This window comes from Lontra canadensis, unplaced genomic scaffold (genome assembly GCF_010015895.1).
Source record: "Lontra canadensis isolate GAN:19392208 unplaced genomic scaffold, GSC_riverotter_1.0 scaffold3, whole genome shotgun sequence".
NCBI classification, from domain to species: Eukaryota; Metazoa; Chordata; class Mammalia; order Carnivora; family Mustelidae; genus Lontra; species Lontra canadensis.
In genome coordinates this window covers 45,118,361-45,146,068 of record NW_022630997.1, presented here as the reverse complement: position 1 = coordinate 45,146,068, position 27,708 = coordinate 45,118,361, and the positions used below count along the sequence as shown (strand labels likewise).

The following is a 27,708-nucleotide window of genomic DNA, read 5'->3' as shown; positions in this document are numbered from 1 at the left end:
TCTCGGAGTCTTGGGATCGAGCCCCGCATCGGGCTCTCTCTGCTCAGCAGGGAGCCTGCTTCCTCCTCTCTCTCTGCCTGCCTCTCTGCCTGCTTGTGATCTCTCTATCAAATAAATAAATAAAATCTTTAAAAAAAAAAAAAAAAAAAAAAAAAAAAAAAAGATTTTATTTATTTATTTGACAGAGAGAGCGAGAGAGTGAAAGCAGGAGGAGTGGCAGGCAGAGGGGGAGGGGGAAGCAGTCAGCTCAGCGTCTGCCTTTGGCTCAGGTCATGGTCTTAGGGTCATAGAATCCCAGCCCCTCGTAGGGCTCTGCACTCAGCAAGGGAGTCTGCTTGAGATTTTCCTCTGCCCATACCCCCACTCACGCTGGCTGTCGTGTCTGCCCTCTCTAAATAAATAAATATATAAAATCCTTTCAAAAATTTGTTTAAAAAATTTTACAATTTAAAATTTTTTTTTAACTTTTCAAGGTTTCTGTATAGCCATCAACAATGCCTAGCCTCAATGTCCTCAAGGTCAACTTTAAATGACCAAACGACTGTTCAATGCAAGCAAACAGAAGAAACAAGGGCTAAAAAAAATCAACCAAGAAAAGTATTACTGGAAGGAAGAGTACATTCAACAAGAGAAGCACATTTAAATTTTATAAAATAACTTTGCTTAAGTCCAGTTTATAATCTGTGTAGTTAAAGAATATCATGCATTCTGTTATCTCTCCTCTTGGCCCCAGAGGCCCATGGGTGGGACTAAACATTCCCGTCTTCTAATCACTCAGTCTTTCGGTGACCAGTCCAGTCTGAGGTTAGCTAGGAGCCCCACCTAAGTCACCTAATTAGCATAAACTCAGGTTTGAAAAGGAAAAGGACTTATTATGAATAACAAAACAGACTAGGAAACACCCAGGAAATTCCAGGAAGTTCTTTGCCAGGAACTGGAGACAAAGACCAAATATATTTTTGTATTATACCACAGCCTAGAAACCTGTAGGAGCTGATTAACTCTCTGACCCTGAACCAGACCTTGAAAAGTACACTGGATCCAGACTGGGGAACCCTGAACATCAGCCCCTAGGAAGAAAAGCTAGTCAACTTTTGTTCTTACTTTGCATGCTGCCAGTGGTCTGCAGAGCTACAACAGTTGTCTGCCTCCTAATGCCACATCAAGATCCTACCAGAGACAGCACCCCATGCTGTGGTTCCCTCTTGGATTTGGCTGTCCTAATCAGCCAGTCAGTACTGGTGTTGTAGCCTGCATAGAACCTCAGGCTCACATGGCGATCTGGCTATTGTGGGCCCCACAATGACAAAGAGGATCCATGTGTCCCACCTGGTTGCTGCAGTCCTCTCCCATGGCTCTGTGTGTATCTCTCCCAAAGTTGTGGCTAGTCGAGACTTCTATCCATCTAGAAACTCCAGTAACGGATGGCAAACAGACACTGTCTCTGGTTGACGTTGCAGGAAAGCTGCATACTACCTGCACCATGGGGCCACTACCCAGACAAAATTTTCAGGGTTCTAAGAGGCTCTACTGCTCTTAGATACCCTAGCAAAATGCTGCTGACATAATGATGGGTGTGGCTTCCCTAACTGTGGCCAGAGCATGCCACTTAGCGCCTGTGCTCTTATGTTAATAGCATATGGGAAAATGGACACACTGATCACAAGAATCACTATCAAGGGGTAAACAAACAGAATGAATGCATTCTCACTCTACAAAATTTTAACAATACAGGGCAATGTGAAACAAAAAGTCAGTCTCTATTCATTTCTCTTTCTGACACTGACTCTTCTGCTATCACATCTCTTTGTGGCTATAGCTAAGAAAGGTTCTCTGCTTTTGAGGACTCATGGGATTAAATGAGGCCCATCTGGATAATCCAGAATACTCTCCCCATCTCAAGGACCTAACCTTAATCACATCTGAAAGTGCATCTGCCATGTAAAGTAACCTATTCAGGGGATCAGGAGGTAGATGACTTTGGAAGGGGTGTGGCATCATTCTGCTACTATAAAATTCTACAGGTTTTGACAAATGCATACTGTCATATATCCACCATTACAGTGTCACCATTTGTGGTGAGCAGAAGACTGTCCCCAAAGATGTCCCCGTCCTAATTCCCAGAACCTGTGAGTATGTCCTGTTACATGGGAAGAGGAAATGAAGGCTGCAGGTGGAATTAAGGTTGCTAATCAGCTGATCTGGAAACTGGGAGATAATCCTGGGATATCTGGCTGGGCTTAATCTTAAAGGTCTTTATGTGGCAGAGGAAGGCAGAAGAATCCGTCAGGGAAGAGGGTGATAAAGACTTGCCTTGCAGTTGCTGGCCTTGAAGAGGGGACGTGAATCAAGGAATATGGGCAGCCTTCAGAGGCTAGAAAATGCAAGGAAAAATATTTTTCCTTGGAGCCTCCAGAAGGAACACAATCCTGCTGACACCTTGATTTTAGTCCAGTGAGGCCCATTTCAGACAGGCAAGAGAAGACCAATTCAATAGTGAAAATGGGTTTGATCATTAACTAGAGACAAGATTAACATAAAAATAGTCATGAAAACAAGATAGAGTTACAAGGTATAAACATTTCTTTTTCAAAAAGGACTCAGACAATCAGATTATAGCACTAACCCATATATTTATGGCCAACTGATTCTCAGTAATAATCCCAACATAATTCAATGGGGGAAAGAATAGTCTTCAACAATGGTGCTGGGACAAATAGATCTCCATATCCAAAAGAATGATGCTGGCCTCCCACTTCATACCATATACAAAAATTAATATAAAACAGATCAAGGGCCTAAATGTGAGAGCTAAATTTATAAAACTCCTAGAAAGAAACATAAGTGTAAATCTTTATGACCTTGGACTAGAGGTAATGGTTTCTTAGATACCAAAAGTACAAGAAACAGAAGAAAAATTGATAAATTACACAAAAATGGAAAACTTGAGTGCTTTCATTAAGAAAATTAAAGGACAATCTACAAAGTGGGAGAAGATACAGGTAAATCATGTATCTTATAAAGGTCTAGTATCCAGAATACATAAAGAACTAGAAAGGCTATAATGAAAAAAAAAAAAAAAAGGTAACAAGGGGGCAAGAAAGTTGAGAAATTAGAACACTGATGGCCAGCGGCAGGACTGTAAAATGGTGCAGCTGCTTTGGAAAAGAGTTTGGCCATTCCTGAAAAGGTTAAACGTGAGAGTCCCCATATGACTCAGCAGCTCCATGCCTAGGTATCTGTATCCAAGAGGATTAAAAACATATGTCCACATAAAAACTTGTTCAGGAATGTTCACAGCAGTAGCATTATTCCTAACAGTCAAAAACAAACCAAATGTCTATCAACAGATGAACTGATAAGTAAAATGTGGCATAGATCCATGCAACGGATGATTTTCAGCCATAAAAAGGAAGGAGTGCTGATACGAGCTACAGCATGGATGCACCTAGTAAGCATTATGCTAAGTAAAAGAAACCAGACACAAAAAGCCGCATGTGTGTGAAATTCCACGTGTATGAAATATCCAGGGTAGGAAAATCCATAGAGACAGACAGCAGATTAGTGGCTGCCAGGGCCTGGGAAGAGAAGGGCCTAGGGACTGACCACTTAGAGATAGCATCTTCCTTTGGAGTGATGAAATGTCCTGAAACTAGACAGTGCTGATGGTCATGCAACCTTGTGAATGTACTAAATGCCACGGAACTATACACTTTAAAACTGTTACAGCAGTGAATTTTGTGTTAAGTGAATTATACCACCAAAAAAAGGGGGAGGGAATGAAGTACTGATATGTGTTATGATGTAAATGAGACTTGAAAACATGATGCTATATGAAAGAAGCCAGACAGACACGTTATCATACGATCCCACTTGTGCGAAATGTTCAGAACAGGCAAGTCCATAAAGACACACAATAGATTCGTGGTTGCCAGGGGCGGCGGGAAGTGGGAACAGGGAGTGACTGCTAATGGTTATGGGGCTTCCTCTTAGGGTGGGGAACATGTTCTGGAATTTGATAGTGGTGATATTTGCACAACTGAGTGAATATATGAGAAATCATAGAATTATATATTTTAAAACAAATTTTATGGTATGCAGATCATAGCTCAATAAAAAATATTTGTAAATAAATAAATAGAGCAAGTAAATGCTAGTATGTATAGAAGGAAGAGAGAAAACCGTCAACACAAACTACCAGTTTCTTTCTTTCCTGGAATGAAACAGAAAGTTTAGTTAATATTAAGTTAATTATTAGGAAGTTCCCTAGGTGCAGTAACAATGCTTTGTCCAATGTTATGCTTCTCCACTCTTTTTTTCTTTTTAAGAGTTTATTTACTTATTTGACAGAGAGATAAAGAGAGAACACAAGTAGGCAGAGCAGCAGGCAGAGGGAGAGGGAGAAGCAGGCTCTCTGCTGAGCCAGATGCGGGGCTTGATTCAAGGACTCTGGGATCATGACCTGAGCTGAAGGCAGCTGCTCAACCGACTGAACCACCCAGGCACCCCTTGCTTCTCCATTCTTTAACAGTTTGAAGGCATGGGCTTATTGCTTACCGCTTCCTGAAGGCAAATCTATCATCACAGGTTAAATTTGGTGGTGCATAAGATTTAGACATAGATCAGATCTTCAGATTTCCTTACCATTGTAATTGGCTGCATCAGGATCATCCACGTTAATGGCAATGACCTTCCAGTCAGTTTCCCCTTCATCAATCATAGCCAGTATGCCCAGAACCTTCACCCCAATTATTTCACCTCTTGCACATACCTGAGAGTCGATAACCACAGTTAGGACAATACTACAGAATGAACCTTTGGAAGAAAAGTTCTACTTGGCAGATAACAAGAAATATGGAAGATGCCAAGTTTCTGCAAACTTACCTTAAAATTGTTCCTTTGAGCAATTTTTAAAAAGCTAAACAAGCAAATCCCTGTCAGTCCTATCAAAATTGAAAATAGGTACCCTTATTACTATTACTATTATTCCCTATTATTACTATTACTACCTATTACCCTTATTACTTAAGCAATAGCATGGTTCAGGATAATTCATATTTTTTGAACTGTCACTGATTGTGCCAAAGAATAAATCCTCCATAATGTTTCAAACTCATATTTAAATGTGTTTTCTTGAAATAAGTCAGTCAGAGAAAGACAAATACCATATGATCTCACTCATATGTGGAATTCAAGAAAGAAAACAGATGAACATATGGGAAGGGGGAAAAGTAAAAAGGAGAGAAGGCAACAAACCATAAGAGACTTTTATCAATAGAGAGCAAACCGAGGGTTGCTGGGGGGAGGTGGGTGGGGGATGGGCTAAAAGGGTGATGGGTATTAAGGAGAGCACCTGGGTTGTATGTGAGTGATGGATCACTGAATTCTATGCCCCCCACCCCCCAGCTGAATTAGGCAAGTCATACAATACGACTTAACTTTATGAGTTAAAAACATCAATGACAGCTTTCTTTTCAGTTAACTATTTCCCTGAGCCTGAGACAGATCATAAAGAAATATAACTGTAGTCATAATCTTAGAGCAGCCCTACCCGATAAAGAAATTCTCACCATGATAAAGAAATTCCCTCTCATGAGCTTATCTGGCATGGGGCGGTTCATCAGGCAAGGTCTGCCCTGCACTGAGATGAAATTTGCCTCTGGGTAGTCTTCACTTACTGACTGGTCATGTGCCTTCTGAAGCATGCAGAACACCCCTACTTCTCCCACATGTGCCTACAGTCACTCATGCATATGTACACACTTTTCTAGACTAGGTTTCAATGCACAGATTATAGTATACAAATGCTTAGATGAACCAGAAGCTGTTAATTTATCAAAGAGACATCATTATTTCGCTAATACTCGTATTTTATTCATAATATTTTATAAAGTATGAACTCTGTATACCTCGTGACTATCATCTTAACACTACAGAAAAATACTTCAGAGCCATTACCTTACTTCCAATTTCACACACATCAATGGGATCATTGTCACCACAACAGCCAGTATGCTTGTCATTGTGTCCTGGGTCTTCCCAAGTCTAAAAAGTAGTAGCAACAATAAGGCCAAGAGTGTATCACTCCTACACATGCTACTGACAAACTGGACTGTGTTGGACTTTAAAAGGTCATATCCAATGAGTCTTTCTGCAAAAACATGAATCTTCAGCTATTTTCTTCTCATTTTTTTTTTTTAAGATTTTTTTTTTTTTTTACTTGACAGAGATCACGAGTAGGCAGACGCAGGCGGCAGGGCAGCGGGGGGAAACAGGCTTCCCGCCAAGTAGAGACCCCGATGCAGGGCTCGATCCCAGGACCCTGAGATCATGACCTGAGCCAAAGGCAGAGGCTTTAACCCACTGAGCCACCCAGGCGCCCCTTTTCTTCTCATTTTTAAGAAATTCTTTATTCACATCTAAGACTCTTCACAATAATTATAATTAACTGCTAGAGCTCTATTATGCTAAATATGCTATGCTGTATATACTAAACTAACTTTGAGCTTTAAATCACAGAATGGGGGCACCTGGGTGGCTCAGTGGTTAAGCATCTACCTTCGGCTCAGGTCATGATCCCAGGGTCCTGGGATGGAGCCCCACATCGGGCTCCCTGCACCAGAAGCCTGCTCCTCCCCCACTCACTTTCTCTGTTTGTGCTCCCTCTCTTGCTGTGTCTCTCTTTGTAAAATAAATAAATTTTAAATAAATAAATAAACAAAATAGAGAATGATCTTTTTTTTCTTTTTTTAAAGTTTATTTATTTATTTATTTATTTTCAGCAATCTCCACACCCAGTGTGGGGGCTTGAACTTCCGACCCTGAGATCAAGAGTCACAGGACCAGGAGCCAGTGAGGATCCCAATAACCACGCTGTATAAAACAAACACCAACCACCTAACAGCCGAGAGAGCATGCAAGCACAAATACAAAACCAAATATTTAGCTAAAAAATACATTAAAAGTAAAATGCGTTTGATGAATTCTTCGTGTTCACTATCTTCTAACTAGATTTTCCTTGGAACAAATTTCCACAACAGAGGTGGGGAGAGAATAGTACTAAAATGGAAATGAGATGTTCTGGTGGCAAGGGTCATCACTGACCAGGATCCAAGACTGAAAGGTTTATTAATCAGGATTTTCTGGAGCTTTCAGTTGCTGGCTTTTTTCCCCTACTCCTTGTAGAGCATCTCACAGAGGAGCAGCTGGTCTACAAGCTTAAAATGTAGCTATTGTTCTAGTTCTTTGCTCCCCCAATCTAGAACCTACTTCTCAGATGTGTTCGCCTACTCAGGGGGAGGAAAGGCAGAAACAGAGAAGCGAAGGGTCATAAAGGAAGACTGGATGCAACAAAGCCAAATCCAGCCTCCTGAAGAGTAAGTCTTTTGGCAGTGTCTTCCCAAAGGGACGATGTTTTGAGGCTAACTACTAAATCAACTGAAATACAGAGTGAGGTGCCATAAAGGCAGACAAATGACTCTGTGATCACCTAACAAGCTCGGGGAGTGTGGTCTGTGTTCTGGTAACTTTCACACTGTTTCACAGTAGACTGCACTTAAGAGACTTACTGGCTAATAAAAACAAACCATTTATCAACAGGAAAAGAGTAAAATTGAAAATTTCGTGGAAAAATCATTCAGTACCACAGGCATTAACCTACTGAATCGGAATTAAATAGCCATCATTTACTCATAATAGACATGATTCTAGTGGCTCTTCACTTAAATATTAAATAAGAACCTACTATACCCACTGGCATGGTGCTGGGGACAACTTGGTAAACAGTGCAGACAGCCTCCCTCCTCAAAGTGCTGGCTGCTTAGGGAAACAGGACCCCATTTACTACTTTATCACAAAAAGACTGGCGGTAAGAAGAAATCAGGCCTCTCAATGTAAAATCTTCCATGTGCAAAGTTCAACAGCCATAAGAGCTAAGTGCTAATAGTATCTTGGGAAGACAGGTCTCAGGAAGCAAGAAAGGCAAGTTAGGTGAGCCAAACAGCAGACGTGGGATGTGGTACCAAAAAATCAGTGCTTTCAGCCACAGGCTATATATACATATAGGCTCTTACAATGGGTTTGCTACTCATTCTGTAAAGAAACCATGTGCATGCTTTACAACCAGTCCATATAGAAAAATAAAGATTTCAGAAAAGAATAAACTTTCAAATGTGAATTTGAACATTGTAAACCTTTATCTTTCAGTTTATCTTGGAAATAAGTTGTTCAAGAAAGTATTATAATTACTCTTATGTTGTTAACATCTATAGCAAAAACTTTCTGCTTGTGTTTAAATCTTTCTCACTAGCAGCAGTAGGTTAATTTTTTATAAGCGAAAAAATATATTTTGAGCAATCAGAGACATACCTGGGGGATGGCACCATAGTTCCAGATATACCCTTTATAAGGAAACAAATTTGCAACATAACGGAGTTTTCCCTTCTTCACATCTTGTTTAATTGGGTTTAAAGGGTCCTTTGTAGCTATCTGAAATAAAAAATTTCAAATCATTGTATATTTGGATATAAAATACTATTCAGATAAGAATTTAAGGAAATGAATTAAGGAATACACATCCCCTAATTCCACTTTAATGACTTACTTTACCTCTCACATTTTTATGATTTGATATAAAAGTTATTCCATAAACAGCCTGTAAGTAGAAAACTTATTTGAGGTATATAGAAGGGAAAACAAACAAACAAACAAAAATTTATTTATTCCAGAATGCAAAAAATTACCTGGAATAAATCCTAACATTTGATAAATGTTTTAAGGTTTTTAGCAAAAGGGCAAAATAAATATTATCCAACTTAAATTTTCCTTTAAAATATTTAAATTTATTCAAATATTTGAATATATAATATATACAAAATGTGGTTACAGTCAAAAAGTTTAAGTGATATAAAATATGTAACATCTACAATAAAAAGCCTAACCTATTAGGTATCATCAGAAAGAACAAAATGCAACAGAAATTTCAATAAAATCACAGGTGGCTGGGGCAACTAAAGAAAGCCTGTTTCACTCTGTGGAGGAGTCAGTGATTCCAGGCTTCCAGAATGCCAGAAGCAAAGGCATGGGGGAAGGAAAGTTCATGGCATATTTGCAAACAGTAAATGAGTTGGAGCTCAAGTGAGAGACTGGAAGGCAACAGGAGATCCAACTGGAAAACAGACTGGGACTAGCAACAAGTAAATCTTCGACCTCAGCTATTGAACCCTTGAGCAAATCAGTTTGGCTAGGTCCGAATTAATATCCTAAGTCTGATTATCAACATAAGAGGAAACGTACCTCCATTTTTGCATTAGACCAGCGTGGTACTTCAACTACCATGTGGAATACATCCTGAAAAAAACAGAATGGAGAGGATCACAGGAGCTAACTGGTTCTCTTACTTAAGTGAGCATACCCTAGTTCTTCCAAAGTTAAAGTGTTCATTGGATTGGACCTTTGAAGTCAATGGGCTTTCAACAAAATTCATCAAAAAATCAGACTGACTAATGAATGAAGAGATAAAGCAAATATGCAAAATAACTGTATAATCAAGGTGGGTGTGTGCTTGTCTGTAGTATAATTCTTTCAACTGTTTTGTATGTTTCAGCAAACATAATCAATTTTTCAAAATAAAATGTTGGGGGGTAGGTAAGAATGTTCCTATAAAGAAAGTTTTTAAACATAATAAAACTTGTATGTGTGAGGAAGGCCATCTTCAAAGCAATCATCTTCAAAGGCTCTTCACTTCCCCCAGTGGCACTGCAATTGTTCAAGATGCTTCTGGAACTCTGACTTCAGCGGCAGTTTGTAAGATAAACCCCAAGTCCATTTAATTACTTTGTCATACTTTTAGTATTAGCCTCATACAAAATCAATCAACTTGATTACCCACATTTTCCTCCCAACTTAAATGTTTTTTAAAAAAATCAAGTATTCCTCAAAAAGACAAGAAATGTGACACTGAAGAGCACATAAAGTTCCAAAAATATTTTAACCCATGGTAGTTCTACTGTAATTAGTTTACAGCCTTAAACCAAGCTCTAAATGGTCAGAAAATTATTTTCACCAAGGAATAAAACTTGAAATGCAGTTTTTCTGTTTACAGCTTCTGCAAAAGGCACACATGAAGCCAAATCTGCAATTGTTCTTTTATAAAATGTACATTTTTACAAGTGGACTTCAAATGAAAATCACTTAGTAGCTACACACTTTTTAGGACTACTTCTCTGCTACCTCACATCAAAAACAGGGACTGAGGGGCGCCTGGGTGGCTCGGTACATAAAGTGACTGCCTTCACCGCAGGCCATGATCAGCCCCAGGTTGCTCTCTCAGCAGAGAGCCCCTTCTCCCTTTCTCCCAATTGTGTTCACTCCTGCTATCAAATAAATAAATAAATAAATAAATAAATAAATAAATAAAATCTTAAAAAAAAAAAAAAGAAAGAAAAGCAAACTGGTAAGTTGCAAGGAAGTAAGTCAAAGGTTTTAAGCCAATAATTATCCTGCTGTTCCTTTTAATCAGACAGAAAAGCTAGAGTTCACGGTCTAAAACTTCTGTCACTTATGTAAGCTCATTGTCAAACCGGGGAAGACTAAAGCTTTTCACACGTTTCTGTTCAAAGCTTCTTAACACCCACCTGATATAAAACTCACAAAAAATTAGAGATATTTAAATCCAGGACTGTCTAAGTGCTCTATCCCTATAAAGTAATACCTGTGTGGTTTAGAAAAAATAATACATTGTTCATGGGTAGACCTAATCCTTGATTAAATTTCATTTTCCGCACTATATGTTTTCGAGAACTATGTCCATCTCGTACCACTCCTCAGGTATTAAAATGGAAGATCTTTGCATTTATGAATGAGTCAGGACTTTTCAGTTTTCAGCAGCAATATCCTAAAGGTTCACAAGATGGAGCTGTTACCACGTAAAAGAGTAACTAAGAAGGAAAAACCAAGGAGATTGGTTAATTTTTTTAAAGAAGACATTACCAAGTGAATAAATTATTTCAAGTGAAAAAGTAGCAAATAGAGATAAAATATAAGAATTTGAAATTTGGTAACTATATTAAGCACTTTAATTGAATTAAATGAAAAGTATGTATAGATCCTCAAAAACCACATTACCTAATATTTCAAACCTATGTAACTACAATGGGAAGCAAGCAGGCAAAGAAAAGAAAGAATGAACCAACAAAGAAAGGATGAACCAACATTACAGGGAAGAAAATATCTTTCTGAAAATGGTAAGATAACTCTACTGCAAACAGAAGAATTCCAAATGTCTGAAGGTTTGGTGCTTTTTAGAAATTAGCTAGGCCAGGGGCACCTGGTGGCTCAGTGGGTTAAAGCCTCTGCCTTAAGCTCAGGTCATAATCTCAGGGTCCTGGGACCAAGCCCCGCATCGCATTGGGCTCTCTGCTCAGCAGGGAGCCTGCTCCCTCCTCTCTCTCTGCCTACTTGTGATCTCTGTCTGTCAAATAAATAAATAAAATCTTAAAAAAAAAAAGAAATTAGCTAGGCCAAAAAATAGCAAGGAGTATCCTATAAAGAGCCTCAGAGCCAATTCATTCATTTTCTTTCAACAAATAATGAATCATTGAGTGCCACTGTTCTGCTACTTTTCCAAGCACTGAAGACTAGAGGTGAACAGAATAAAAGCTCTTTTTAACTCCCTAAAAGTTGGATCTCCAGATCGGGTTGTTTCTGTGTGAAGACCTCAGGCTGGGGACAGCTTTGGGGTGTTGGGGGGTGGGGTGTCCACAGTGTCTACAAACCTGGGTGAGGGATCCTGTCTATAAAATGAATGTTTACAGAGATGCCATAGCAATTACTGTATATTTTTTAAAAGCAATGAGCTTATAGCTTTTAGTAATTATTCTCTCCAATTATTATCACAACAGAGGTGTTACTTAAGTATTTTTTTTTTTTTTTAAAGATTTTATTTATTTATTTGTCAGAGACAGAGGGAGAGTGAGCGAGCGAGCACAGGCAGACAGAGGCAGAGGGAGAAGCAGGCTCCCTGCCGAGCAAGGAGCCCGATGTGGGACTCGATCCCAGGACGCTGCGATCATGACCTGAGCCGAAGGCAGCCGCTCAACCAACTGAGCCACCCAGGCGTCCCAGAAGCAGACTCCCCATGGGGCTGGGAGCCCAATGTGGGACTTGATCCCAGGACTCTGGGACCATGACCTGAGCCGAAGGCAGTTGCTTAACCAACTGAGCCACCCAGGCGCCCCCATTACTTAAGTATTTTGATATAAAACGGGAGCTTCATTCTTTAGCAGGAACTACTACTAAAGAATAGTTTATTTCTCCTAGATACCATGGCTACAATTCGGGGAGTTGTTCAGGGGACCAGTGATTCTTTGGCCTTTCAGGGCAATTTAAGAAATTCAACCAATTACTCCATTGCTGGAAACACTTTTACTGTTAAACTATGCATTCTAATTGGAACTCCTGTGCACTGTTGGTAGAAATGTAAAATGGTACAGCCACTGTGGAAAACAGCAATTCCCCAAAAAATTAAAAATAGAATTACCATATAATCAGGCAATTCTACCTCTGGGTATATACTCAGAAGAACCAAAAGCAGGGTCTTGAAGAGGTCTTTGTATACCCATGACCTAGCAGCATTATTCACAGTATCTAAAATGTAGAAGCAACCCAAAAAATGGAAGAAAATTCTGACACATTCTATAACATGGATGAACCCTTGAAAATGTGCTAAACATTCATTTCACAGACAAGATCCCTCACCCAGGTTTGTGGACGCCCCCCAGCTGTCCCCAGCCTGAGGCCTCCACACAGGAACAACCTGATTTGGAGATCTGACTTTTAGGGAGTTAAAAGAGTTTTTATTCTATTCATCGCTAGTCTTGAGGACATGATAAATGAAATAAGCCAGCACGAAAGGACAAATACCATATGATTCCACTTACATGAGGTATCTAAGGAAGTCAAATTCATAGAGGCAGTAAGCAGAAGGATAGCTGCCAGGGAGTCTGGGTGGGGGTGGGGGGCTGTTTCAGTTATGCCAACCGAAGAGAATTCTGGAGATGAAGAGTGGCGATGGTTGCATAACAATGTGAATGTACTCAACACCACCAAACTATACACTTAACAATGCTGAAGATGGTCAATCTTATGTTTTGGGGGATTTTACAATTAACAAATGGAAAAAAACCATGCATTCTTACATTTCCAACACTTATGCATTTAAAATACTGAGACAAGATTTTAGGATATTTCGTACCACCCAGTTACAAATTCATGCCTTTTTTCTCTAATCCCAACTGGTTTCAACTATGACTTAGCTCAATCCTGGGTCTGTGGGCTAATTATCCCCATTGTTAGAGCTGCTTAGAACTCTGTTCTCCACTTTATTATGCTCTGATTCTAAATCCCTGCTTTGGCATCAAGCTCTCAGCTCCTTATAGTTTCAGAGGAAGGAAGGAAGAGGTACTAACCTCTACCCCTAGTTTGATGGTTTTGACAAGCCTGTAGGAGGCAGAGGAAAGTCAACACATAACAGTCAGTCTTATTTCCCAGGTTTATGATCATTTCACCAATAAGAATGTCAACGTTAAAGGTGTCCAGACTCTAAGGAGATTAGAAACTTAAGGCTAAAATTAATTACATCACTCCATTAAATAAAAAAGATTTTATTTTTTTCAAAGATTTTATTTATTTATTTATTTGAGAGAGAGAGAGAGAGAGAGAGAGAGAGCGCGCGCGCGCGCGCGCAGGCGTGCGCGCTCGCCCACACACACGAGCCAGAGGGACAGAAGGAGAAGAAGAAGCAGGTCCGCTGCTGAGTAAGGAGCCTGATGTGGACTCTGATCCCAGGACCCTGAGATCATGACCTGAGCTAAAGACAGAGGCTTAACCAACTGACCCACCCAGGTGCCCCTAAATCAAAAAGATTTTAAACAGAAGTATTTTAGGAATAGAAGAAATGTAACCTATATCTTGATTAGTCTTTTAATTTCACTGATTAAACAGGAATATTACAGTAGTATGGTAACCATATGTTTCATCTCCAAACTGGTTATTTTTCTTGTGGGTCAAATGAGTAGTCTAATGAGTTGTTTACTAATGAACAGGCTATAGCTTTTTGGTAGGCTATTACTACTAAAGTAAGTATGTGCATATAGGGAACATACTCTTAATTATATGCCATCTCTGAATCTTAGTAGTAAAGTTAAATATGTCTTTACTGGGAGACCTTTGAACACCCCATGACTTATGATCTATTTCCAACACGGGATCTGAAGCCTACTGAACATGACATGCTATATTGCAAAATTACGTAAGTGGCTTAAATTAGCATTTTCAAGTTGACCCATCATGTTTTTCTCTGGATACTTTCAGGAATCAAGTAAATGTCAGACATAGGAAGAAATACAAAATCACTCTCTGATTCCATCATCCTTCCTTTTATTTTTCTGTTTTGCAATAAAATTGGCAGAAAACAGTGGTAGAGAGGATTTTTTTCTAAATATATCTAGAGATTCGACATCAAGCAAGAGGCTAATAAAAAACAAGGGCAGCTTGCCCTTTTTTTTTTAACCTCTAGAATAATTTTGGGATATAAAATCCCTATCAGAAGAGCTCACATAATGAATAAGGAAATGTTCCAGCCCCAGGAAGGGCTTTTGAAAAGGTGTACCAGGGGTGCCTGGGTGGCTTAGGTCAGGTCATGATCCCAAAGTCCTGGGATCGAGCCGGGCATTGGGGAGGTGGGAGGTCCCTGCTCAGCAAGGAGTCTCCTTCTCCCTCTCCAGCTCCCCCTGTTTGTGCTCCCTCTCTCACTGTCTCTGTCAAATAAATAAATTTTTTTAAAGGTGTACCAGATTTCATCATTTCTAAGGATATCATACCTTATTAAGTGCTCCCCAAGTGACAATGGCTCTTAACCCTTAGTTTTAGGCTTTTTCAAAGTTGGTTTTTTGATTACAGGATATAGTCTAAGCTATTAAATGGATTCCTCCTTGTGCACCGTTGGTGGGAATATAAATTAGTGCAGCCATTATGGAAAACTGTATGGCGGTTCCTCAAAACCCAAAAAATAGAACTACCACATGGTCCAGCAATCCCATTTCTGGGTATATATCCAAAAGAAATTAAATCATAATGTTGAAGAGCACTCCCATGTTTACTGCAGCATTATTCACAATAGTCAAGACACAGAAACAAATTAAGTGTCCGTAAACGGATGTTGCATATATACATAAATACATGTGTACGCACACACACAAATATTATTCAGGCTTAAAAGAAAAGGAAATCCAAATCCCGCCACGGTGACTGCATGGATGAGCGTGCAAGACACTATGCTAAGTGAATTAAATCAGAGAAAGACAAATACTGTCTGATCTCCCTTTTAAGTGGAATCTGAAAAAGTCAAACTCATAAAAACAGAGTAGAATGATGGTTGCCGGGGCTAGAGGAAAAGGGGAAATGCTGATTAAAGGATGCAAACTTTCCATTATAAGACGATTAAATTCTGAAGATCTTTTTTTTTTTTTAAGATTTTATTTATTTATTTGACAGATAGAGATCACAAGTAGGCAGAGAAGCAGGCAGAGAGAGAGAGAGGAGGAAGCAGGCTCCCTGCCGAGCAGAGAGCCCGATATGGGGCTCGATCCCAAGACCCTGGGATCATGACCTGAGCCGAAGGCAAAGGCTTTAACCCACTGAGCCACCCAGGCGCCCCAAATTCTGGAGATCTTAATGTACAGCACGGTTTAACGAAATCTACTGAAACAGTAGATCTTAAGTATTCTCGACACACATGCAGAAAGTAAGTATGTGAAGTGATGAAGAGGTCAGTATGCTTGATTGGAGGGAATCATTTCACAGTGTATACATACATCAGAACATCACACTGTATACCGTAAACACATGATTATTTGTCAATCCTACCTCAGTAAAGCTGAAAAAAATTTTTAAATTTTTTAAAAAGAAAAAGTAAATGGATTCTAATTATTTCATTGACAAATGATAAAAGTTTATTTGAGGGGCATCTGGGTGGCTCAGTTGGTTAAGTGTCTGCCTTTGGCTCAGATCATGATTCGAGGGTCCTGGGATGGAGGCCTGCATCGGGCTCAGGCTCCTTGCTTAGTGGGGAGCCTGCTTCTCCCTCTCTCTCTGCCTGCTGCTCCCTCTGCTTGTGCTCTGTCAAATAAATAAAATCTTTAAAAAAAGAAAAAACACTTAACTGATGTGTCATAACTAAGAATAAATTCCTATCCACCCCCATTCAGATGAGCTTTAAGAGAACTTTAAAGAGACTGACTGATTAATTAATAGAACTAAAATTTTAAAACAGATATTATAACCACAATCTACTTACTTTCTTCTCTTTATAAAATCAAGCAAAAGACTACATTTCCAGCTGTCCAACCTTTCTATGATTTTCAACGACTAACAATTTTTTTAAAAGATTTTATTTATTTATTTGACAGAGATCACAAGGAGGCAGAGAGGCAGGCAGAGAGAGAAGGGGGGCGGGAAGCAGGCTCCCCACTGAGCAGAGAGCCAGATGCGAGGTTCGATCCCAGGACCCTGGGATCATGACCTGAGCCAAAGTCAGAGGCTTAACCCACTGAGCCACCCGGGTGCCCCAATGACTAACAATTTTGACCACAGAACCTTTCCCAAGAAAAATGCACATATACGCCAAATTGTAGTGTTATAGAGTTCACAGAACCTCAGAAATCCATCCTGGCCATTTCAGGGCCTAGAGGTCACCAAGAATCTCTGGACCAGAAGACTTCAGAGCCTATCCAAAGGAAGAAAGTTCTTATGCATTTCCTTTGAATTCTAAGCTTAAATAAATAAAGTAAACCTTTTCTTCTGCATTATCAAACAGATATTTACTGTAGGAAATTTGGAAAATATAAAAGGCACAAAGTAAAATCCACCACACACACATAATCATTCAAGGAAGTATATAGCACAGTGGTTAAGACCATAGGTTTCTGAGAGATGCCTGGGTAGCTCAGTCGGTTAAACTCTCTGCCTTGGGCTCAGGTCAGGATCCAGGACTCCCAGCTCAGCAGGGAACCTGCTTTTCTCTCACCCTCTGCCCCCTACCCCAACTGCTTGCTCACTTGTTCTTTCTCAAGTTAATTAACTAATTAATTTTAAAAAAAAAAGGTTCTGAGTCAGAATGCCTGGGTTTCAAGCCTGCCACTGTCACTTAGAAATTCTAGTTGCTGATCCTTGACAATGCGGCTAATGAAAGAATCCAGCTCAGAGAATGACATGACATGATGGCTAAATGATATAATCCACATAAAGGCTTTAGCATAGTACCTAAGCCACAGGAAGCATTTGACAAAAAGTAACAATATATAGTTTTTAAAGATTTATTTATTTATTTGAGAAAGAGCATGCTAGTGTGCTCCTAAGAGGGAAGAGGGAAAGGGAGACAAACAGACACCCCCTGAGCACAAAGCCCATGGCAGGGCTCAATCCCAGGACGCTGAGATCACGACCGGAGCCGGAAAGGAAGAGTGGGATGCTCAATCGACTGAACCATCCAGGTGCCCCGGTAACAATATTTTTTGACCTTTTTTTTCCCCCACAGTGATCTTTTTTTGTTTTTTGTTTTTGGTTTTTTTTTTTAAGAATTTATTTATTTGCGAGAGAGCACAAGCAAACTGAGGGGCAGAGGGAGAAGCAGGCTCTCTGCTGAGCAGGGAACCCAATTCGGTGCTTAATCCTGGGACTCCAGGATCCTGAACTGAGCCGAAGGCCATCACTTAACCAACTGAGGCACCGAGGAGCCTCTACAACGATCTTAAATAAGGCTCAATAAGCCATACACACAGAATCACAGGACATCAGTGCAGAATGTAATCTAAAAACACCACCAAGATTAACACTACACAGGGGGGACTTAACCTGCTCAATATCGTAAAGCCAGTTAGTAGCAAAGCCAGGACTAAAATCTACATTCCTTATTCCTGATTCAGTGATTTTTACTCTATAAAATAGAGCTCTGAAAGGCTAAAGAAATAACCATTTTGTTTGGTTATTGTTTACTGAGACTTTCCTATAAAGCCAGGCATTGTGACTGTATGTTATACACATATCTAATCATCCATCCCAACTTTACCTTTTTGAAAAAGTTGACAGACCACAGAGATTATGGTTAGAATATCTGTTTTCAAAATTTAGTCACCTGCAAGCGTGACCTGGGGCAGAGGTGGGGCAGGGAGATAGCCGATTAAGTTTTTTTAAATTTTTTAAAAATTTTATTTAGTTATTTGACAGAGAGAGAGCACAAGCTGGCAGAGTAGGAGGCAAAGGGAAAGGGAGAAACAGGCTCCCCGCTGAGCAAGGAGCCCGACATGGGGCTCCATCCCAGGACCCTGGGATTATGACTTGAGTCGAAGGCAGTTGCTTAACCAACTGAGCCACCCAGGCACCCCATGACATGCTGATTAAGTTTAATTACCATCAGTTTTCATCTGTTCCCAGTTCTAACTTTGGTTTAGAAAACATGAAACCAAAAGATAAACAAAACAAAACAAAACAAAAATCCAGAAAACCCATTCCATATACATACAAAGTTCAGGAAGAAAACAATATTTAAATTACTAATTCAACGACATTTAAAAATTTTCCATTTAAGGAGCTCTCTATAAAAAGGAATAGAAAATTCAAAACAATACAAACCCTGTAAGAAAGTGAGTTATCCACAAAGCATCCATTTTTTTGAGTTGATATTTGAGTATATCACCTCTAAAGATTTCTCTAGAAAGTTAAGAATGATACATAACTGCAAGGGCGCCTGGCTGGCTCAGGTGGTAGAGCATGTGACTCTTGATCTCGGGGTTTCGGGGTTGTGAGTTCAAGCCCCACGTTGGGTGTAGAGATTGCTTAAAATAATTTTTCTTTTTAAGATTTTTACTTATTTGACAGAGAGACAGTGAGAGAGGGAACACAACCAGGGGGAGAGGGAAAGGGGAAGCAGGCTTCCCCGCTGAGCAGAGAGCCTGATGAAGGACTCGATGCCAAGATCCTGGGATCATGACCAAGCCAAAGGGAGATGCTTAACAACTGAGCCGCCCAGGTGCCCCCAAAATAAAATCTTTAAAAAAGATTAAAAAAGACGGTGCCTCGGTGGCTCAGTCAGTTAAGCATCTGCTTTCAGCTCAGGTTATGATCCTGGGGTCCTGGGATGGAGCCCCTTGTCAGTCTCCCTGCTCAGTGGGAAACCTGCTTTTCCCTCTCCCTCTGTCACACCCCCTGCTTATGCTCTCTCACACTCTTTCATATAAATAAATAAAATCTTTTTAAAAAAAGAGAGAATGATACACAACTACAAAAAAATTCTGTTAAATTTCTGAAGCATCAACCTATTATAAGCTTGACTTTCTTTTAGAAGAGAAAAAAAGAAATATAGTTCCATGTTTACATATGCTCCCAATATAAGCCTTCAGGCCTTTTTCCTGTAGAGCTGACAGAGTTGTCTTAAAGGTACATTCCCTGATCATCATTCCTCAAATGACTGACCATATTAGAGATAAAGTCTACAGCCACACACATAAAAATGTATTTACATAAACTTAATCACACTGGCATTAAAAAAAAAAAATCACACTCTTCTCTAACCAATGGAATTAATCAGATCTTTTATTTAGGCTATAATCCAAAATAATTTGTGTGCCACACCCTTCTTTGTGTTTTGTATAAACTTCCTCATAAACAAAACAAAAGAACTCTTTCCTGCTTCTCAGACAAGAATCTCAAGTGCTGAGGGTCACTGAGGTCTGGACCACTGGTGCAATCCAGAGTTGTTGCAAGAGCTTGTGCTTTTGAGCCAGCCCAGGGTGGTGCAAAGGCTGAGTCTTCATTGAGCAATCCCACGTTATCGCAACAATCAGTCCCACAAAGACTTCAAGGAGTCACAGAATAATCTGAGTGAAGATGTTTTACACAGCACCAAAATGTAGTCTCTGTGTCCTATTTTGGAAAAACTAAGCATCGCAACTGCTAGAAGCACATGACCGCTGGCTAGAATATTGTCCAGTTTCTTATAGCTATTTTGAATGTTTATATCCCTTGCAAAATTCATTTGCTGAAATCCTAACCCTCAATAGTGATTGTACAGTAGGTGGGACCTTTGGGAAGTGTTTAAGGCTGGAGCCCTCATGAAGGGGGTTAGTGCCTTATAGAAGAGGCTCCAGAGAGATCCCTGGCCCCTTCTTCCATGTAAGTACATAGCTAGAAGTCCATGACCAGAAGAGGGCCCTCACCCAAACCATGTTTGCACCCTGATCGCAGACCTACGGGCTCCACAACTGTGAGCAATAATTTCTGCTGTGGTTAAGCTATCCAGTCTTCAGTATTTTGCCACAGCAGCCCAAACAGACTAAGACACAAACACACAATAAAACCAACTCTGTGTCAAAAAAATATTTTTCTTCCTTAGCACATCTATATGTCAAGATACCATCAATAAACTTTCAGTCATCATTTTATACCGCTTAACTACTCAAAATAGCATGAGAGGTTACTGTAAAGTACTTTGATATACATATATATGTATTAATTATACACCAGACAATCAAGCCAACCAAATAATGCCAGTTCAAGAGGAAGGATCCTGCAGTTCCTATCAACTCCCGGGAAATCAGATGTAACAAATTAGTTTCTGAATAAGCACAACTTTCAGAATCTCACAGGAAAACCATGCCAATTAGAGGTCCCTCTGTAATTGTGGCACATAATTGGCCTCCAGCTATGCGCTCCACTGTCTCCAGGAGGAGCCAAGCTCAGGCAGGCTCCTCAGAAGCACCACGTGAGTTTGGTCTAAACTAGACCCAAACGGAAACCCTGAAGTCTTGGGGTTGGTCCATCAAAATAAGTAGGAAAAGAAAAGGAAAAATTTAATAAAATACCACCACAACAAAAAACCACAATAGCCCGCCCCTCCACTTCCCACTCAGGTTCTGGATGTTGCTGCCAATTCTCTCTCCCTCCTCTACTGGCGGCGTGCGGCTTCTAGGATCCCAGGCTCTCTCCCTGGGGTCTGGGTTGCAATTTGTTCTTCTGCGAAGTGTGGGAGGCCCGGGGTCTCCAGGATGAGCTGCAGCAGAAGCCTTCAGCTAGACTGAGGGCTGGGCAGTCAGTAGGGGCCCATCCTCAGTGGTGTGGGAGCCGTGCTCAGCAGGGACCCCTGGGTCTGCACCGTTTACTTTCTTTCTTTTTTTTTTTTTTAAAGATTTTATTTATTTATTTGATAGAGAGAGACACACACACACACACACACCACGAGAGAAGGAACACAGCACAGGGCATGGAAGAGAGAGAAACAGTCTTCCCACAGAGCCGGGAGCCTGATGCGGGACTCAATCCCAGGACCCAAAGGATCAGGACCCAAGCCGAAGGGAGATGCTTAACAACTGAGCCACCCAGGTGCCCCTGCACCATTTAAACTCCATCATCATGAGGTCATTAATAAAAAAAATCTCATACCCAATGTGGGGCTCAAACTTACAATCTGAGATCAAGAGTCGCATGTACCACAGACTGAGCCATCTGGGTGCCCCAAAAAGAATTTTTAAAGGTATAAAAAGGAAGCAGACATTTGTCCTTGTGTTGGTTCCTAAATATACTACAATCTTTTACTACTGGGAAGGCATCTAAAGCTATGAATGAAAACAAAATAGTTAAATTTGTACAAATAATGCACACTCTTTGTAAAAAGACTAGAAAATATAAAAAGGCAAAATGAAAATAAAAACAGAAAGAGTCACTAGCAATTCTACCTCCAAAGGATCACAAAAACTTTGGAATATATAGTTGTAGACATTTTTTCCTAGCAAAGTAAGATTCTTACCAATTTGTGGCAAATTTGTGCGGTTTCTTCAGCTCACCGGTGAGCATAGGAACAGACCTCTCTTTTTAAAGTCTGTAGACCTGGTGCCCTGGGTGGCTCAGTTGGTTAAGCATCCAACTCTTGATTTTGGCTCAGGTCATGATTTCAGGGTCGTGAGATGGAGCCCCGCAGTAGGCTCCACACTAGGCGTGGAACCTCCTTAAGATTCTCTCTCCTACTCCCTCTGTCTCTTCCCACCCTCTCCCACTTGCATACCAGCTCTCTCTCTTTAAAAAAAAAAAAAAGAAAAAGGAAAAAAAGCCCATAGACTTAACCTTTATTAACACTATGCATCTTAACTCTATCAACCCATCAAAATTACTGAATTTTCCTGTAGTCACTGAATACTCTAGCTTATTTTTGCTCTTTTTTTAAAGATTTTATTTATTTGTTTGACAGAGAGATCACCAGTAGGCAGAGAGGCAGGCAGAGAGAGAGGGAAGCAGGCTCCCTGCTGAGCAGAGGACACCCCCCTGCCCCCAATGCAGGGCTCGATCCCAGACCTGAGATCATGACCTGAACAGAAACCAGAAGCCGGCCACCTGACCAACTGAGCCACCCAGGCACTCCTAAACCAAGGCAGCTTGTGTCTGTTCCTCTATTCCTTCCCCAATTTATAGTTGCTTCTTTAGCCAAATAATCTGGAATTAAGACTGACTTCTTATTCAGTCAATGTACCTTTAACTCACAGCACAATGAGGCATTTTAAGCTTTTATTAAGACCTATATGAAAATTCATATAGAACTAACTGATCTGAGTAAAGAGACTGTTTAAATGAGGACATCTTACCTTATCTGCATAAATTGGAACATCATGAAATGGAGATATATATTGTCCTTTTTCATTTTCTGCAAAATGAATTAGAAAAAGTTATTACTAATTTTTTGTTAACTGTATTTCCAGATGCATTGAGTACACATTTTAAAAAATATTTAATTTTTAGAGTAATTTTAGGTTTACAATAAAATTGAAAAAAAAAAGATACCCCCCTGCACACACTTGTAGAGCTTCCCTCCATTATCAACACCACTCACCAGAAGAGTGATGTAGACATTTTTTATTCCCACACCAGAAAAACTGGTTGTATACTTTACCTTCCTAACCCCTCCAAGACTGGGTTAAGTTTTCATCCTATACTTTCCTTAGGTGTCTAACAGATACGAGCCTCAACAATGAAGGCAAGGGCTGCCTTATATTATTTTATATCCCCAGAGTCTAGCAGTGACTGGGATATAAACGGGGATCAAATTGTACTGGACTGATCTTATATCAGTTAACAGTTTACAGAACTAATGAAATAATTGGGCTCGGGGAGAACTTGCTGAATTATAAAACCCCACTGTCTTAAGTAATGTTCCAGGAGCCATGTTAAATTATTGTATTTCTTAAGGATAATCAAGTTCCAACAACACTTTCACAGGTAATTTCTATATTCTAAAGATCTAACTACCATGTCCAAAAAGTAATTTCAAAACTTCCTTACTATTCTTTAAGAAACCTAAGGGTCAGTCCATACAATATCCCTTCATATTTAAAAACCAAGGTGGAATAGCAAAGACTGAGCAGTGACCAGCCCCCCCAACCCCGCCCCATCCCTTCAGAGTCACCTGTGACTCTGCAATCCTATCCACTATCAGGTTTTGTTTATTTGGGTTTTTTGGGTTTTTTTTTTTAAAGATTTTATCTATTTGACAGAGAGTGCACCCTAGCACAAGCAGTGGGAGCAGCAGATAGAGAGGAAGAAGCAGGCTCCCTGCAGAGCCCCATGTGGCTTGATTCCAGGAAGGGGGGGGATTTCGACCCCATCAGAAGGTAGATGCTTAACCAACTGAGCCCCCCAGGTGCCCTCCACTATCAATTTTAGAGTCTGGCAAATGTTAACATTACAGAGGTTAAAAAAAAAATCCTCTAAGGAAGGGTGCTAAGAAATCTGTGATTTTAAAAAACCCTTACAATTATGTAATTACAGAGTTGTTTCTAATTATTGTTATTTCTTAAGTCCCAGAGAATTCTATCTGATAAAAAGTTACTTTAGCCAGTGCCAAAGTCAAGGAGTGGCTATGGTCTTCCATAATGGCCATCAAATATGACCATTACATAACCTAAGTAAAAACTACTTTTTTTTTAAAGTTTTATTTATTTATTTGACACAGAGAGAGATCACAATTAGGCAGACAGGCAGGCAGAGAGAAAGGGAGGGTAGCAGGCTCCCCACTGAGCAGAGAGCCAGATGCCGGTTGATCCCAGGACGCTGGGATCATGACCTGAGCCGAAGGCAGAGGCTTTAACCCACTAAGCCACCCAGGCGCCCCTAAAAACTACTGTTTTAATACTGCTTTAAGACAATTCCCCAATCATCCCTCCACCTTCAAAATCTAGGGTCACCTCTCTAAATCCCTCTTACGGAGCAATTCCAGAGCCAACACTAAATCCAGGAAAAACAGTTTAGTGAATTATTCGTCAAAAGTTCCCACACTGCCCTTAATCAACTCCTTATTTAAATTAAATAAAATGGAGAGTCCCACCCTTCCTGGATTTTACATGGTAACCTTCAGCTACATGCGTAAACTTGAGTTTACTTTCTTCTTCCTCCCACAGCTGCTTACTTTTTGCTAGGAGCTTTGTTCATTCTCTCCGTATTCCCTTTCATCCCCCTCTCTCCGGCTCTTTCCTACCCTTCACACACCACACGCAGACTTCTCTGCACCTGCCCGTTTCCTCCCGAGTAAACTGTTTACAGTTAAAACAGAAACGCTTTGGGTGACACATTTTCGAACGCCTCCGTTGTCTCCAATAATCTGTTCCTAGAAGCTTGGCGGGGCGCGGGGGGGAGGGGGAGTAAGAGATAAAGATAACCCCGAGGTAGCTTTCCTCCACCTGCAAGACAAAAAAAGGCCGTGCGCCAGGGAAAGAGGAGCTCAGCCAGCCCGCTGCGCGCTGGGCTCTAAGCGCAGCTCGAGGTGCGGACTTGGGGTGGGTCCCCCTCAGAGACCGATTCCCTGCTCAGGGGCAAAAACTTGGCACTTTCTCACTCGTGCTTCCCAGACTGACGTCACCTGTTTGACTTGAAGGGAACAGCTTTCTGTTTCACAAGGCGCCTTCCCAGCATCTGTGCTACCGGGGACAGCCCGGCGCGAGGGGCAGGAGCGCTACCCTGGGGAATCGGTTCGGTCCTCCACTGACCGCTCCTGACCCCGGCCTCAGGTTCCCCGTCTGCAGAACGCAGGGTTGCATTGGACCCTGCTGGATGCCCACAAGCTGAGCTACAGTTCAGGAATTAAGGTCCTCAGGGAATCATCCACCCCGCCCCAGTTCCTCCAAATCAAGCAATCCTCTTACGAGGATTTAGTTTACCCCCAGACAGCCTTCTAAGGTGACTCGGTGGTTTCTTTTCCCATCAGACGGTGCCCGCCCGAGCAGGACACCTGCAGAACTAGCCCCGCCCGGGGTCGGATCCCACCGCGCGTGGGAAAGGGGAATGCCGAGCCCCGCCGTTCCGTCTGCGAGCGCGACGTGTGAAACCTGAGGGCCGGCCCAGGCCCCGGGCAGCCCGAGGAACCTTGCCCGCGCCCGGGACGAGGGGCGGAGCGCGGGCCGCAGGCGCCAGGGTAGGAGGCGAGGCGAGGCCCGGGAATGAATGGGCTGGCGGGAGGGGAGGGGCCGTGGGCCACAGACACTCACTGAGAAAGACTCGGTACTCGAGGGTGAAGGGCGCGGCGCGCTCCTCGCTGCTGAAGCCGCTCATGGTGCCGCTGACTAGCCGCCGCCACAGAGCCACTAACCCGCACGCGGCGCCGACTGACAAGGAGAAAGCTCCGCGCCTGCGCACCGCGGAGAATGGCCCCGAAAGCGGGGCGGAGAACCGCTTTAAGCGGCCACCCCACCCCCAGCCCGGCCCACGCCGCGCGCAGGCGCACTCCGCCCGGCCCGCGCGTCCTCTCGCCCCAGCCCCTCCTCCCGGGCCCGCCCTCGTGGGACTGCCCGCTGGCTCTCAGGCTGGGACACGTCGCTGGCGGCGAGCTCTGGCTCTGCCTGTGTACTGCCACCGCCCCGAGTGCTCGGGGACTCTGACAGAGGACGAGAGCTTGCGCCAGCTAGGAACTGACCGGCGACCTCTCCCCGACCGTGCACACAGGGAACTCTCTCCCCCACCTACACCCCTCCACCCCCGCCCCGAGTAATTCCTTGTGTCAAAAGGAGTTCCGAAATCACGTGTATCATCAGGCGGGCCTTGCCTTTGAACTTAAAGGTGTGCAGTTTTTCGGACTTGAGGTGTATTACTGACCCCACCCCCACCCCACAGTGGCTTCCTGGTGAGTAACGGCTTTACCACTTCCTAGTGTAGGACAGCGGGCAAATTGCTGCCAACCTTTCTAACTCACTTTCTCGTCTTGGTAAATGGAGATAGAAATGGTAACTATTACGGGTTTGGGGGATGATTAACTGAGTTGATACGTGTCAAGAGTTTGAGGAAGGGGCTCAAACTCTTAAGCATCTGCCTTCAGCTCAGGTCATTATCCCTGGGTGCTCAGATGGAGTCCGGCATCCTGCTGCCTGCTCAATGGGGAGCCTGCTTCTCCCCCTCCTGCTCCCCCTGCTCGTGTTCCCTCTCTCTCTGACAAATAAATAAAAAAAAAATCTTTTTTTTTTTTAATTAAAGTTTGAGGAAGAGTCTGGCTCGTTGTAAACACTATGGAAGTATGACTTGTTATTTCTACCCTCCCCAGTGAAGGAAGAGTCATGTGGCCCCTCCTTGCTCAACTCACCCCAGATCCTCAGGGGCTTTTCAGTTTTAAGCATTGGGAAGCTCCGAGCATGCGCTCAGAGGCCCTTGAGCACATTTCTCTCAGGCATAAGTTCCTTAGGGCTTGTTTTTCAGCATGTGTTTTATTGAGTCAGGCCAGACCCCAGCAACTAAAGTCTGATTGAGGCTGTGGTCGGTTAATTGCATCACTTACTTCCGCACTCCTATATACATACTTTTAAAGTGTATTTCAGAGGCGACTGGGTGGCTCCATAGATTAGGTGTCTGACTGGAGCTCAGGTCATGATCCTGGGGTCCTGGAGTGGAGCCCTGCACCCTGTTCCCTGCTCAGCAGGGAGTCTGCTTCTCCCTCTACCCTTCCCCCTGCTCCTGCTTTCTCTGGCTTGCTCTCTTTCATAAATAAATAAAATCTTTAAAAAAAAATTAAGTGTATTTCAAAATCCAAATTATAAGTTAGGAACTGATTATTCACTAATTCGATTATATAATAATGAATATTTCAAAGAATGCCTAGTTCAATGGGCTGGGTTCCTTTAAAAGATCTTGTTTTTCTGGGGCATTAAAGTTATATGCCTTTTTTTTTTTTAAGATATATTGATTTATTTTTGAGAGAGAGAGAGAATGTGCGTGAGTGGGGTGGGGCGCAGAGGAAGAGAGAAAATCCTCAAGCAGATTCCCCACCTCAAGCAGATTCTGCAGAACCCAAGGCAGGGCTGGATCCCAGGATCCTGAGATCATGACCTGAGCTGAAATCAAGAGTTGGACACTAAACCAGCTGAGCCACCTAGGTGCCCCAAAGATAATATGCTTTAAAGACATTTTGGGGACACGTGGGTGGCTCAGTCGTTAAGCACCTGCATTCAGCTTAGGTCATGATCCCAGCATCCTAGGATCCTAGGATCCTGGGCTTCCTGCTCAGTGGGGAGCCTGCTTCTCCCTCTCCTACTCCCTGACTTGTGTTCCCTCTCTCTGTGTGTCTCTGTCATAAATAAATAAAATCTAAAAAAAAAAAATTCATTTTGACTTAACCTTTTCTGTTTCAAAGCC

At 41.8% G+C, this 27,708-nt stretch overlaps 1 protein-coding gene across 1 annotated transcript in view; it reads right to left on the bottom strand.

Annotated features, from left to right (window-relative positions):
- Positions 1–25,741, bottom strand: part of PPA1 (inorganic pyrophosphatase 1) — a 36,125-nt gene extending 10,384 nt beyond the window's left edge. Inside the window, exons 1-6 of the mRNA XM_032841260.1 lie at positions 25,578–25,741; positions 22,686–22,744; positions 9,295–9,348; positions 8,368–8,487; positions 5,959–6,045; positions 4,645–4,771 (exon numbers count right to left, since the gene is read on the bottom strand). Coding sequence (XP_032697151.1) covers positions 4,645–4,771; positions 5,959–6,045; positions 8,368–8,487; positions 9,295–9,348; positions 22,686–22,744; positions 25,578–25,641 — 511 coding nt within the window. The 5' untranslated portion in view covers positions 25,642–25,741. The remainder of the gene's footprint in view (positions 1–4,644; positions 4,772–5,958; positions 6,046–8,367; positions 8,488–9,294; positions 9,349–22,685; positions 22,745–25,577) is intronic.
- Positions 25,742–27,708: the final 1,967 nt, after the last annotated feature.